Source organism: Nomia melanderi, chromosome 9, assembly GCF_051020985.1.
Source record: "Nomia melanderi isolate GNS246 chromosome 9, iyNomMela1, whole genome shotgun sequence".
NCBI classification, from domain to species: Eukaryota; Metazoa; Arthropoda; class Insecta; order Hymenoptera; family Halictidae; genus Nomia; species Nomia melanderi.
This window is the reverse complement of record NC_135007.1, coordinates 10,847,172-10,862,058: the sequence shown is the minus strand read 5'-3', so window position 1 is coordinate 10,862,058 and position 14,887 is coordinate 10,847,172. Positions and strand designations below refer to the sequence as shown.

General features: G+C 40.9%; 1 protein-coding gene across 5 annotated transcripts in view; it reads left to right on the top strand.

Annotated features, from left to right (window-relative positions):
* ec (ubiquitin specific peptidase echinus) overlaps nucleotides 1–14,887 on the top strand; it is a 104,608-nt gene that overhangs the window by 84,869 nt on the left and 4,852 nt on the right. For 4 of the 5 annotated variants that reach the window (XM_031990127.2, XM_031990128.2, XM_031990131.2 and 1 more), the window contains 7 exons: nucleotides 3,638–3,772; nucleotides 6,288–6,452; nucleotides 10,938–11,072; nucleotides 12,108–12,377; nucleotides 12,926–13,300; nucleotides 13,800–14,222; nucleotides 14,470–14,770. In XM_031990127.2, the coding sequence (XP_031845987.2) occupies nucleotides 3,638–3,772; nucleotides 6,288–6,452; nucleotides 10,938–11,072; nucleotides 12,108–12,377; nucleotides 12,926–13,300; nucleotides 13,800–14,222; nucleotides 14,470–14,770 (1,804 nt within the window). Of the gene's footprint in view, nucleotides 1–3,637; nucleotides 3,773–6,287; nucleotides 6,453–10,937; nucleotides 11,073–11,119; nucleotides 11,225–12,107; nucleotides 12,378–12,925; nucleotides 13,301–13,799; nucleotides 14,223–14,469; nucleotides 14,771–14,887 lie in introns of those variants that run through there. The other variant, XM_076370616.1, reaches the window with a different exon arrangement.

The window sequence follows — 14,887 nt, the reverse complement described above, 5'->3', positions numbered from 1 at the left end:
CATCGGAGAACGGCGGAGGTTCTATCACTACCATTACCGCTGTCTACACTCTCGACGGTGGATACCGATCGGACGACTTTCATTGAACCATTTCACCCGGCCATTTGTGGTTCTTTCGGGTTCGTGATCGCGCGAGCATCTTTTTGTTCGAAAGTGAAACACTAGAAATCGACGATCCGTTTTCTTCCTGGAAATGGAATAGTTTGATTTAATAAATTAATTGATTGCGCCGAATAGAACAATGCACGAGATCAGTGTTTTGTGTTGATGAATTTTTTTTATGATTTCATTGTTTTACGTTGGATGAAACATGTTTTATAATTGGAATTGTTTCATAAATTTGAAACGTTTTTAATTATATGTTGTTTCGTTAATATTTTATTTCTTCCTTTTGAATTTCATTTTACGATGTATTATTTAGGTATCTTAACACTAAAACTAACAGACGGTTCAAAATTACCCATTCCTAATTCCTTCTTTGCAATTATTAAAAAGATGACGTTTCTTTGAGAAATCAAAGAAATTGCTTTAGCAATTCGCGGACTGAATAGTAAATCAATTAGAGTCTCGATAAATGCACTTTTGGAGTTTCTGTAGAATAATTTCTAAAATTCAATTTATCTGCTCGCTGGTTTTAACGTTAAAGGTTCTATTTCTAGTACGATTTCTGAATTTTTTAATCACAAGAGGAAAACACTGTGTCGACACGTATTGATCACAAATGGGTTAATCCAAGTCACCGAATGTAATTCGTAAAACTTAATAGAACAATTAATGAACACAAATCCGTTGCACAGCATTCAGCCACATTTTTTACTTCGTTAAAACTTTTCTCGTCTTCTCGTCACCGTTTAACCGAACGTCGTCGCGTTGAGCAAGTACCCTGAAGCGGTGCTTACCAACTTTCTACGTGTGACCGTTGCCCACCGATCCTTCGAAGATTAGTTACGAAACGAACCCGTTTAGCCCGCGCGTATCGTAATTTATCTACCGCGATGTCTTTGCGGAATCGTTTACCGGGAACGCATCTCGGGAAAACCTATCTAAACTGCCTGATTGCGGTTTTACGTGGACAGTATGGACTTTATAGAAAAATAGAAACCACATGAAACAACTTATTTCTGTTTCTATTACATTGACATTTCTTTCTGTAAGTTGTATATTTACTAAACTTACGGAAACATTGGAAATATATTAGTAGTATTTATTATTTGAAAATATTACTGAAACATTCAATCAAATAAAATTGAAATATTTAATAATGTAGAGTATTCAATCAAATAAAATTGAAATATTTAATAATGTAGAGTATTCAATCAAATAAAATTGAAATATTTAATAATGTAGAGTATTTAATAAAGTAAAATTGAAATATTTAATATCGTGAAATATTCAATACAGAGAAATTGAATAAAACGAAGAATTCAGTAATAATATATTGATTTCTGGAATTTCAATGTCAATGACAGATTGTTGGTAACTGAAAATTCGATGTATTCGTATGCTCTCGAAGATAGCGGTTCTAGGTTATTTTTCAAATAAAGTTACAGGTTTCCGAGAACTCAAGAAACGTTTCTACACCATAATAGGAGTTTTCCATCGAATTCGATTTCGAAATAGCTCGCCGCCTCTCGTTTCATTCATGCCGCGGCGATATGCTGATTAAGGGAAAAGAAACGGGGCGTTCGCTCTTCGCAATGACTAAACGGGGGATTTCGTTCGGGTCGCCGATCCGATTTACATACGTCAGATTTGCATACGTTTATGTAATGGGAAATTGAGAGTTTGTGGGCGTTATGAGTTTCCTTTCTCGTTTGATACAGTCCGAACCGTCTGTTCACGGTGGAGTAATTCAATTCTTTATGGAGTTCGTTGCTCGCATCTTGAATCGGTACTCTGAAATAGCAATTTTTCTCCTATTACTACATCAGATTTATATATTCTTCATAAAACAACGATGTCATTATTAACTCTTTTTCGTTTTATTAATTTGCGACAGTTATTAAGTACGTAGAGAGGTTAATCGAAGCTTTTAATACGATTCAAGGGAATGTTTCATTATTTCCATCGTCCTTTTAATATGAATGGATTTATAGACGTTCGAAAATCATTTAAAGTCGCTACGGAAAAAATGAAAAGAAAGGGGAGAAGTACCTGACGCCAGGGCGACATAACTTTAATATGGAAACGTGTTTTGGCAGGCATGAATATTAATAAGCGTCCTCAGGAAACCAGTATATTGTGTGCCCACTAAAAAGCAGAAAATTTATTTCCTCGACGTGCCTCGGCTCGCTCACGTCAAGTTTTTTCTCCGTTTTCTTCGGAAGGAATCCTTCATTTCCGTAACTGGAAGGCGTATTATGACAAATACCGAATAATAAACAACAGAATATTTCTATTTCTATACAATCGAATCTTTAATTGGCGTCGCGATAATGTATTTACTATGGGGAACGCTATAAACGACGTTCCCGTGAACGACAAACGATTTTCTTTCCTGCAACGGCCGCAATAAAACTGTAATTAGTTCATTCGGAAATTCACGGTTTAATAGTTATTACTTGGAATATAATGTTACCCAATGAGACTTACATTCCGCGGTAATATTTACGCCGTAATTCTTACTCAACCGTTCGGGCCTAAAATTGCACGCGATGTTGCACAATAATAAAATTTCTTCGTCCCTCGCGATCAGGTGGTTTCCATCGGTACTACCTCCGGTAGCATGTGTTGTACGCACGAAAAAGGGGAATATTTAAACAGTCCTCCTAACACGTGGAGAGACTTCGGCATTGTTCATATATTATTCTGTACACAATGCATCCGGCTGTCGCGGCAAGCGAGTTTTTTCCACCAGGATATACAGCGTTTAATCGTACATCTACAATAATATTTTTCAGGAAACTGTAGTTTTCGACGGACGATAAAAAAGCGAAAGATTTACAACACAGGAGAATTATTAAAGAAATATTTCCTGATATTTATACTTCTTTCCGCGGTTTGCATCTTTACGGTAATAAAAAGTCATCGTATCCGAAGATTTATGAAGTCTGTAACTTTATGAAATCATTAGCTTGATTGTCGCGTTTCATATTAATCGGCAATGGTTTACAAAGGAAACATCGTTTAGAGTGTATTAGAATCAAAAATTGAATACAATTTAATCTACATTTTTGTCCAAATTTCTCGAAACCAATTTTACTTCTTAATTATTTCTAGCATCAACGCTAGAACTGCCGAGCATTTAATACAATTATTTTCTTTTAGTTTCTTTTATTTTTCAATTAGTTTCTTCAGACAGTCATTATAGTATTCAAACGAAACTATTTATTTTCAATATCGTTTCGGCTGTTCGAGCGTTGAAGATATCAACAATTGCGTAACAAGAATATCGAAACCGGTCGTTTCGACTGGTAGTTTGAGTGTTAACTAAGTGCAAGTGCCATGAAACAAAGAATCCCATACACAAAAGGGTGGTTCAATATTCCTGCTCGCTGCGGTAACTTTTACTGCCGCGCTACGCTGCTCGAGACAGCTAGGCCCAATGGTTTAACGACATTTCAAAACAGTTTCGAATCTACATAACGTTCTAGTTCGAGACCGCGATACTAAATCCTCATCACCTTGTTTGCTCCAGGACCTGTTCTCCCAGCTCCAGTTTTCGCAAGAGAGCGCGCTGCCGCCCGACACTTTGCGCCGCGCTTTGGCCGAGAGTTTTCTCGATCAGCAGAGGTTTCAGCTCGGATTCATGGACGACGCGGCGGAATGTTTCGTAAGTATCAATTACCTCGTTCCCTTTTGGCCTGTTATGTGCGTCCCGCGGCCGGGGACGCGCGAATCTAGGCAAAACGGGTTTGCAGTATAGTGTTCAGCGGACACTTCGCTATTTCGTCGCGGCTTGGAACGCCTGTCGGCGGGTTTCTTTATTTAATTCCTCGAATTAGGACATTCTCCGTGGCGAATACTAAATCTCAGATCTCGAAAGTGGTTTCGCTTCTTGGCTTACACCGTTGGGTTTCGTCTATCGATATTGGCTGGCGTTCGCTGATAGGGGAAACTTATTTTTAGCTTTCTTCTGTGCCAGTATGGATTATTAAAGGTTATTCGTAGGGAAATTAAGATATTATACGTTGTTCTTCAAGATATTCATCGATGATACATAGTCTTGCATAGCAGATTCGCCCGGAGAATCTCGCGGATGGACGTATTAATTGTAGTAATTGGCCCTTCTCGGTGTTATGAGAACAAGTTATTACATACATGAATAATTCAACGAAGATTGTGCGAAATCTCGTTCGAACCGCTCATTTAATTGATCAACTTATTGGCGAAGTCTCGTGCAGTTGTAAATTAATCATCCAATTAACCAGTATCAACATCGCTTCGCGGAGCGGGTCCGCGAGCATCTTCGAAGCACCATCAGAAAAGAGTGTACGCTTCGGTAAATACTCCGATTTACAGGCGAAAATGAATTTTCATATCGTCCGCCTCCAATTCGATCGATGCAATTACAGGCGCACCCGTCCTAATCCTTCATTTCGAAAGCTCCAATTTACCAGATCCACACGGACGAACCATTGTTCCGCGAACAATACAACAAACGTCGGTAAATCCAGTGTTCGGCGAGACCATCACAATACACCGTAGCGAGCATCGCTCGAACTACTAATTCCGGCGAATGTCGCCGATCAGGAACGAAAACAATCCCCTGAATGTGTCACGGTTGCGGTGCGCGTATCAACGACGCCAGGAACGCGGCGGGACAAAGCGCTTAATTTCAGCTAATTGCACAACGCGTAACTCGAGCAGCGTGCTCCTGGGCCCGCAGATAACGGGGTGGCGCGATCGCTGTCGTTCTTACATTTATTATACTCGCGCAGCCGCGACTGCATTCGTAACGTTACATTCATTTTATTCAACGGACCGATGTCGACACACAGCTACACGAACGTATACGTACGTACGTACATCCAGGCGCACACCTCGGCGCACGTACGCGTGGTTAAACGTGACTCCGGTGTAAACGAGAAAGTGGACTCCCGCCGGGGCCTGTGTTTGCTTAGACTCACCTACGGATAGGTGTATCGTTGAGGCAATCCGCGCCGCGGTGTAGTTAGCAATTATAACGGAGAACTGGTCCGGCGCGGCGCGGCGCTGCGCGGCGGTCGGCTGGAATATTCAGGATCGCAAACCACTCGGAAAATCGGCCCGTGTACCGCGAAGGAAATCGCCGAGACCCTCTCGGCGCGCGAATGTCGAAAGAGAGAGGACTTATGCCAGGCGCAGAGTTAGACACCGGGCCGCGTAACGGCCAATAATTCCGCGGGATTAGCAAGAACCATTCGATCGGGCTGCTCGTTTCCTTACGACCGCAATACGTGATCTGTATTGTATTTATATTGGATTATTCCGACGAGGTCCGGTTGCGACGATCGACGCAGGAAAAAGAAGCATTCTGCTGGTTACACGATGTATAAATTTCATAATCTGGTTGTAAACATGTATCGGCCGTTCTTCTGTGCGCCTTCTTTCATTCAATTACCGATGATAATATAAATTTCCGCTGAGCACCATGTTCTGCGAATCCTGTACGATCCTTTTTCGCGAAACGGGTTTTTAAATGAGGCAATAGATGCGTCGGAGAAGGTGACTTTGTGTTTTGGTGGGAGGTATGTCGTTGAATTGGTTGATTTGGTTGAATTGGTTGAGAGGATTGTTTGTGGAATTGTATCTTCCGAGTAAGCAAATGTTGAGTGCTTGTTGAGACTTGAGTCTTCCAGTCTTCGAAGACTAGCTAATTATAATATTTTGATAAATGCAACTTGTTTGGGTTAATATATTCATATATAACGTGCAACGATATATTTTCGCTGTACCTTTGGATTTTAATTTTAATCTCTCTTATTCGTACAGGATCTCTATTGCAAATATTTCTACGATAAACAACGAATCGGTAGAAATTGCTTTAACAGTGGATCTTAGAAGTAGATACGAAAGTTGATCGACAATGAGTGTATTTTTCAAATGAATTACTCTTCCTCGTCGATGATTGTTAGTTGATAATTAAAAGTATTGCTCTCCGCGTTAACTGAAGTAATTTCTTGCAAGCACCAGGGTTACCTGTGCTCTCAGACGCGCCGAGAAAATGCATCTGATCGTAAAAGGAGTCGCTAGTTTCTTAGCTACATCCGCGGACGATTGCAACCGATGAACGATCACCGATCACGGCCTTTTATTTTTAGCTGATTATCATCGAGGAAGCTAACATTAACGGAATCTCGTTGCAGGAAAACATTCTCCTGCGGATACACCTTCACATAGCGAACGGCGAGGCGGAGGATATGTGCAGCGCGAGACACTGTGTGCCACACCAGAAGTTTGCCATGACGCTCGTCGAGCAAAGCGTTTGCAGCGCTTGCGGTGCCACTTCGGAACCTCTGCCTTTTACACAGGTCAGTCTAATGTTAGTCCCCGCCGCCACCGGCGGCCCGTGAACGAGATTAATGACGGCAAAATCATTTCGAATCGCTGGAAAGTGGTAAACGGTAATATTGCTTTGAACCCTGTCTCGACGACCTCGAGTCCTTTACAACCTTGATCCTACGATTTTATTCCTTTCCTATGTTCCTCGCTTCGTTCCATTTCAAACATCAATCTTCCTTATCTTGCTACTTTTGCCATCTTACATAGCGTTGCTAGATCATGAATGCAGTCAGCTTTGATCGCGTCATACAGATATACCGTAGAAATTTATTAACACTAGATCTACCGAGCATTTGAACCGCCATTTAAAATTTCTTTATAAATGACAGCGTGAATTTATTAAGATTTCAATTGGTTTATATCTCAGGTATTACTAAATCGAATTCTGTAATCATTTTTTAAAGTGTCTGTTTGTAATAATTGTCGAAGAAATTAAGAATTGGTCATTTTTACCCAGGTAGTTCTAGCGTCAATACCAGTTGTTTATTTCAAATAAATATCTCACACTTCAACGTTTCTACAATATAGTTATTATATATTCTCTGGTGCGTTCCAACTCATCACTCGCCAGAGTTTCACGTACCGATTCAATTATCTTCCTGCAACCTTCATTCCTCTCATCATGGCGCAAGAAGAGACATTCGTCATCGTTAATCTATGAAGGAATAAATTCGACTAACATCTCCCCGGGACACTCGAGGACACCGCATACGATCCTCGCCTCGCTCGCGTGCTCAATGAAAATCGCCGAGACAGCAATAGCTCGCGGACACAAAGCGAGCCTCTTGCGAAACTTTCCATCTAGCTTCAAGGATAGCCTACGAGGAATAGTTTCTCGAGATCTTTTCTCCCAGTTCTGCGCAGCATCTGTCGAATCAGTATTTTCCACGATCGGTGGCTGCTTTTTCGTTTCCCACGCAGTTCGGTCAGGTGGACCGGGCTGAACGAACGAAAGATCCGCGATAGACCGGTGGTAAAAGGTGGATCCTAGAGGTCGGATCCCTTTGTTCGCTCCCGGGAACCTTGAAAACGACGCGCGCGAGGGTACACCGGGCGCAGGGGGCGGGCAAGGCAGGATTAGAGGGAAGTTTGGCCTCTTGGTGGGCTTAAGCGACTTAGCTAAGAAGCATAAGCGCTCTGAGATATTGAACAGCCGAGTCGCCGAGTGCAGCCAGATTAAACCGATCGGGATTCGATGGTTCATTGCTCGGTCATCGATTGGCTGGAAAGAAAGGAGGATTTGGGGAAGCATTGTCGATACCACGAACACTTTTACCCTTGTCAGTTCGAGGCTCGCCGCGTTAGCGTTAATTGATTGTAGCGATCGACTTCATGAGCGTTTTTACGATCCCGTTTAACCCTAATCGTGCCACGTGTTTTTATAACGAATACCACGAGACTCTCAGTCACTTATGAGAATAAAAGGAACGATATTGTTTTTGTTTACAGGGCCCAAATTTTAAAAGCCCAGAACTTCTGGAAATGCAATATGATATAATCAAAAAATTTAAGTGAAAAGTTCAAATGTGCCTCAGTCACATCGTGGTCCGATTAGGGTTAAGCGAATTGATTTAGGGTTTAAATGCACGTTGGAAAGTTGATTATGCTACTGTGTAATCCGAGATAGAAAGAAAATTGTTTACGGGTGCAATAGATATCGATTTATAGCTTTTTAATGGGTTCAATTGGTTTAGGGTATCAGTAGTTGGTTATATTTCCGTCTTCTAACGGCGAAGCGATATTATCAAAGTCTAAACTGAAAGTGAAACTAAATATCAAAGATACTGGTGTGTAAATTTAAGTTGAATTCAGGTCTGCAGAGATTTTCTGCACGGTCGGCCGAGCGCTCGGCGCGTCAGGGTGGAAAACTTGATATGCAACGAACGTTCCATAGTCGTTTAAGACCGACTCCGAAACTTTCTGGAGGTTTTTAAGTTTCATCCGCCGGTTCTCGAGTTAATTCGAGGAAACCGATTGAATACACAACTCATCCGATCGAGCAACGTTCCGTATCATTGCCAATTAATTATTCGAGCGACACTCGGAGGAAAAAGGTTTCCGCGTCACAGGCGATCACGGGCACCGTCGGATTTAATCGACACCGACGCATGCTCGAATAACTTTTATCGCCTTCCTCGCAAACAGCTTCTCCCCCCGCCGTTCCGTTGATTGTTTCCGGTTCAGTCGGCGAGGAAACCGAAACCCTCGGCAATTCCCGGTTTAGATTATTCGATGATTGGTAATATTCGAGCCGGCGGCCATTACCCAGGACGCTGCCGTTCAGAAAAATGCGGAACTGGATTCGCTGCTTCCAGTTGTATTGCTTTCTGTAATTATTTACGTAATTCCCATCGATTCTGATTTACCTCGCTTCGAAACGAATTAAGCTGAAATCGACGCGGTCGTTATTTCTCGGTGTGCGTATTGTTTGTTAGATGAAACATAAATTATCGATCGCTGACCTTCGGAAGGGAGGATTTATCTTTTCGAACGATCGAGAGTTTTAAGGCAATTTGTAAGGCACTGATTAATGGCTCGGGTTTTATTGCCGTAAAAAGTGTGCACGGAAAACGTTGCACCCTGCGGCAAAGGTGAATTAAATTTCTAATTACCGGCATGAAATTACTTACTGCGAACTTTCGGCGAGAATCTGACGCAATAACGAAACCCGCATTTATTACACAGTGATTCATAATTACACCTTCTTCCGTCCGTAAATTGTACAATTTTCGGAGAAGTTCGCGCTCCGGGCGTTAAGAAAAACTGGGCATTCACCGTCCGTTACGTTTCTGCTTTCATTAAGCGATGCGTTGGGACGAAATTTTGTAATTTCAAGCCTTTGGCTGAAAAGTGTCGAGCTGTGAATACCGAGGAAATGTGTCAACCGGACATTCCTTAAGATTCCACGTGTTATTTAGGTTTCCAATAGAATTCGTTTAACATTCGGTCCACTTGAAATTATAAAAATTTAACGGATTATTCGTGCTGATTTTCGATAACTAAAACATCCAAATTCCATCTGAACTTAATAGGCAGCCTTTCCATTCAGTTCCTACAGCACGAGATTTGCAGAATTTATGATCGAAATTCTTGAAGTTCATTAGAATTCAACCCCTTGCCTTATAAGAACGTGTGAGACTCGTGGTGAATGTTTCAAACAGAACAAATATAAATATTAGTCAATTATTGTAAATATAAATGAAATATCCGTGTTATCAATTATTATAATTCAAAGCCAACACAGGCATAGAGTATACCTAAAACTTGTCTCTATTTTCAATAAATTATTAATGGCAAAGTAGTCGTGTTCATAGTTGAAAAATAAATCGTAGCGCAAGGGGGTTAAATAAATAGTTTACCTTTGAAACGTAAATTTTTTAATTTAACAGACAGCTACGGTGTACGCTGGGTGTATTCTACCGCAGGAAAGAAAAACAGTGCCCTTTCGAGCACGTACACGGCACGCCAGTCCGCATAATCGAGTGCGGAGCACAAACACCTCACGTGGGTGGAGTTGTTCCCCCTCGTGTGCTCGTATCGGCGTTGTCGGCCGATTGTAAAAACGCGAAACTCGTTGCAATCTCGTATCGGTCATGGCCGATCGGTTTTACCGTCTCGAACTGGCTACTATTCCAACCCGTGGAACCGATTCACTATAATAGCCAACGTTTAGACCAGAAACCTTTCAACAGCTGAAAATCTCATTCAGATATTCATCAACCTCCACAAACCTCTGTTTCCATTTTTGCAAGCGCTTAACGTTTTTCATTCGTTTCAATCAATTACTTTTCTAGAGATACTTACAAGCAGCTGTCGTTCTGACGTTTTCTTAGAATCTCATTACATGAAAAACATTAAAATAACCTTGAGCTATCCCCCAGTGCCGTAATACAAATTTTAGCTACAAAACCTTCAATAGATGAAGCTAAATTATATATCAATTGCTTAAATAATAGGAGAAAAGGAAACTAAGTGCTGATCTCTTGCTGTTTGAGAAATTAAATCATTTGTTTGCGATTTGGTCTTTTAAATATGAAAATTTCTCGCCGAACTGTCGACATTCGCCCGCAAAGGGTTAACTAGATTTTGATAGAGTGCTCTAATATCTTAACAATTATTAACCCTTCGCGCTCGGAAGTTTCTCGAAATGTTTAACATTTGCTGACGAAGACGATATTCCTAACTCGAAGGGAAATCACAAGTACATTGAGGGGCAAAGCTATTTTATTCCAATATTTCACGTATCTAGGCATTATAATTGATATTCCTGATACATTGATCGTTTTACCGCGTGAAATCGTATGGTGACTGAAAGTCGCCTTCACGTGAATCATAAGGTTCTAGTCATAATTAATGCTTCTCTCTATTTATCTAATGTTTCGCGAGACTTACTTCATCTCAGTTTTCTCAACACAGCTTTTAATGATTATAATCTTTGCATCGTCTTTTTGCAGATGGTCCATTACGTGTCAGCATCAGCGCTAACTTCGCAGGCGAGGCAAACGCCGCCGAATTCTCGGAACAGCCCTGACCTTTTCGGACAGCTTCTTCGAAAAGCTGGCGGCATGGGCGACATCCGGGACTGTCCGGTGAGTAACACACCTCGTCTTAAGACTCGTAGCTCCCTCCGGTCGGAACTCTCGCGGTTTCGCACCTGAAACGACAGTTCCGGTGATTCAACTTTTCGTCCATCCGGTCGAGGGGCAAGATCGGGTGCACTCTCCTTTGGCCTTTCTTGGAAGTAATGTGTATACTTTCTCTTTGAAGTAGAACAGTGCCGACAAATATCACCGCATATTAACGTATGCTTGATATTCCAGTAACGTTATGTTGGAATGCTCGATACAATCAGGGAAATATGAAAATTTATGCGACAAGTCCAGTTATTGTAACAGGAACTTCATTTTTCCTTGTTATACAGCCGAGAGGATATTCGACATTTAAACTTGATGTTCACTTCCGGTAGCCGACGCGATAGATTGAGACTTCTCAGACGTTGGCGAAATTGTAAAAATATTGGAACGTTTTAATTCGATTGTTGATCACATTGTTAACTCTAAATGTACTGAGTAGTAGCCTTTTTGAAATTGTTCTGTAGAATCCTCAACAGTGCAATTATTGAGACTTCAATTGGTTTGCAATTCAATTTGTGTGTTGCTAAATCAGTTTAGTAGTTTTTCGGAGAAGCATCTGTTATCTGTCGAATAATTGGAAAAAATGAGATCAGGAATGGGTTATTTTGACCTATCCGGTAGTAGTGTTAACAGCAGAGAATAATTAACCAGTTAACTGTGGAATTTCGTTGGAGAAACCTCTCGTTCTGCGCGCAATAAAATAAAAAAATGGAGCGTGTACTCATCGAACGCAGGACGAATGCAGGTAGAGTATATTTTAATCAAAGATCAAAGCGAAATAAAGAAGAATTATATGTTTATGTGAGAAAATAAAGAATTCATCGCTGAAAGATTTAGTATCATGTCAAGCTTTACGATGACCTGTATACTCGTCAAACACAGTTAACTGGTTAAATAGAGAGTTGTTGGAGATTTTCCTCATTGTCGCAGAAAGAAGTTCTTTCGAACGGCAGGATTCTAATAGTGAATGGTACTTTTGTGAATGTCCAGAGTTCCTGCGGAGCGAAAATCCAAATCTGCAGGACCCTGATGAACCGACCGGAAATCGTGTCCGTCGGAGTCGTATGGGATAGCGAACGTCCATCGCTGGAACACATCATGGACGTTTTCGCGACCGTGGGAACGTCTCTCCGGCTGAGTGACGTTTTCCACAGCGTGGTAGACTCCCGATGGGGTGCTTCGACCGTACACAATCTCGTTGGAGTCGTCACGTATTACGGGAAACATTACTCCACCTTCTTCTTTCATACTAAATTAAAGGTTCGTACATAATTCTGTTGCTAATTTAATAAACGATACTTTTAAATATATTTGAACGATTAATATAGCCTCGTTATCTTATTAACGCTTATATTTGCGTACAATTACAATTTGAGATGATATTATTTATCAAAGATTTTAATAATTTCACTTTATTCGATATCTAACTTAATCGTACATTAAAATATAATACCAATTTTACATAGAATTATATAAAAATTATTTGATACAAAATTATAAAATTTGATAAACGATACTTTTTGATCAGTTGCATTGACACGTTGACTGCCACGAGAATTTCAAGCAATTTGTATAGCAATATTCTTCCATAACAAAGGCAAATGGTATTAGAACTATTTATTAATTTGGTATTAGTGCACTCATTACACTATTATTTAGCTGCTTATCTTACTAAATATTTTTATTCGACATCGATTTTCTTATTGTGGTTGTTTTCAAGTAATTTGACAAGTGGCAGTCAACGTGTTAATGGTAGGATTAATTGACACTGTAGTGTTTATTAATAATTATTTTTGACTTCCCCGTAGGTGTGGATCTACTTCGACGATGCGACCGTCAAAGAAATCGGTCCACGTTGGGAGCAAGTGGTGGAGAAATGCAGGAGGGGTCGATATCAACCTTTGCTCCTGCTGTACGCAACGCCCGGTGGCACTCCGGTTAACACGGAGAACGCTCCGAAAACAGTGACGCCGTTCCCAAATGGGAATGGCTTGAAGACACCACCGAAGAATAATGTTCGACGATCGATCACCCCGAGCCCGGAGAAACCATCGATCAACAGCACTGCTAGACGTGCCATCACGCCAAACCCGGATAGTCCTCCTCATTTTTACACGCAACGCAGGATCTACAGCGATTATCAGAACCTCACTGACATACAGAACAACATCTTCGGCAATCAAGTAAGATTTTAGGCCTGAACTCAATTTTACAAGTTACATTACGTTCGAAATGAAATTATTTTAAATTAGAGACGAAACGAATGTCTGTAGTTCACTTTAGAGATTAATAAATATGAAATTAATTAGTATATATTAATTAGTAATAATAGAAGTGATTAGTCTATATTAACCCTTTGTATTCGAAAGTTCTTCACTGGAAATATTCAACATTTTCCGATGAAATATAGAGGACATTGCTTCAAAATAATTGAACGCTAATTCATAGATCAGTAAGGCAACGAAGCTATTTTATTTAAATATTTCACACAGCAGTACAAAGTTTAATTTAAAATATTAAATATTCAACTTAGTTTTGCTGTATCAAATCAAGTGGTGACTGAGAGTCACCTCGAGTGCAAAGGGTTAACTGTTAACAAAAGTGTCTTTACCCAAGCCAATATGATAAGTGACGAATTAAAGAATACAGCTCTAATGAACGTGGTCTTTCTTTATTTTAAAGGGTGTAGACACAGTGGACGGCGATGTAGAATCGAAGTACATCAGCCGGCGAGCAGTCGAAAACGTGATGCAGCAGCAGAAGAAACAACAAATGCAACTGACTCGCAGTCTCAGCGCTGGTTCGACGCCGCAGGATGGTATCAGCATCCCGGATCACTTGAACGTGCCAAGGAGACGGGATTCTGGAAATTGGTCCGGCGATCGGAACAGCGCGTCGTCGAGTTCGTCGACGACTATGGATAATCCGTATCTGTACATCGTGAACAAAATGCAGAGGAATTCGGGGGTGCCCAAGAGCCCGACCAGCAAGTCTGGAGAGCTGTCTAGCAGCAGCAGCGGGCATTACGACGCTGGATACGACTCGTATTCCTTATCCTCCACGGATAGCCTTCCTCTTCAGCAGGGTCTAAAGCATAATCTGCAGGTATACACCAAGTTTCATAATTTATTGATTCTTTAACTGTTTGCTGCCCTAATCCCTGCAGATTACGAAGCAAATGTTTGTTCATTCACTTAGAGATGTTGAAGTTAAAGAGAAATCAATCTGTTTTACTCTAAACTCTATTAGAAATGTTTTTGTACTTTAGAAATTTGGAATTGTGATGTTCAATGTAATTTTACATATTTTACGACTGTCAAGGCAATAAGGAATATGTAATTATTTATTACAGCTTGCTCAGATCCCAGAGGGCTATCAAGCATCTTCAGGCGACGACTGCGAACGTCTCTGCAAGGAAACCGACGCGTTGCTGGACAAATCTCGAGCAGCCGAAGATGCCGGCGATCTTAGCACTGCGGTAGCACTATGCAGCGCTGCGAGCAGCAAAGCTAGAGCTGCGATGGACGCGCCGTATAACAATCCTCACACGATCACCATAGCGAGGATGAAGCATAACACTTGCGTTATGAGAACGAGAAGCTTGCACAGGAGAATGCTGCAGGAGCAGGCGACTGCTAATGGAGAGAAAGAAGGTTCGTACTTGGAAACATTATTTTTATTTGTCCATGTCGAAGCAGCGGAAATCTTTTACAATCCCTTAACTTAAATTGAAAATAAAATTGTTAACGTGTTTAATTGATAGCAAAAAT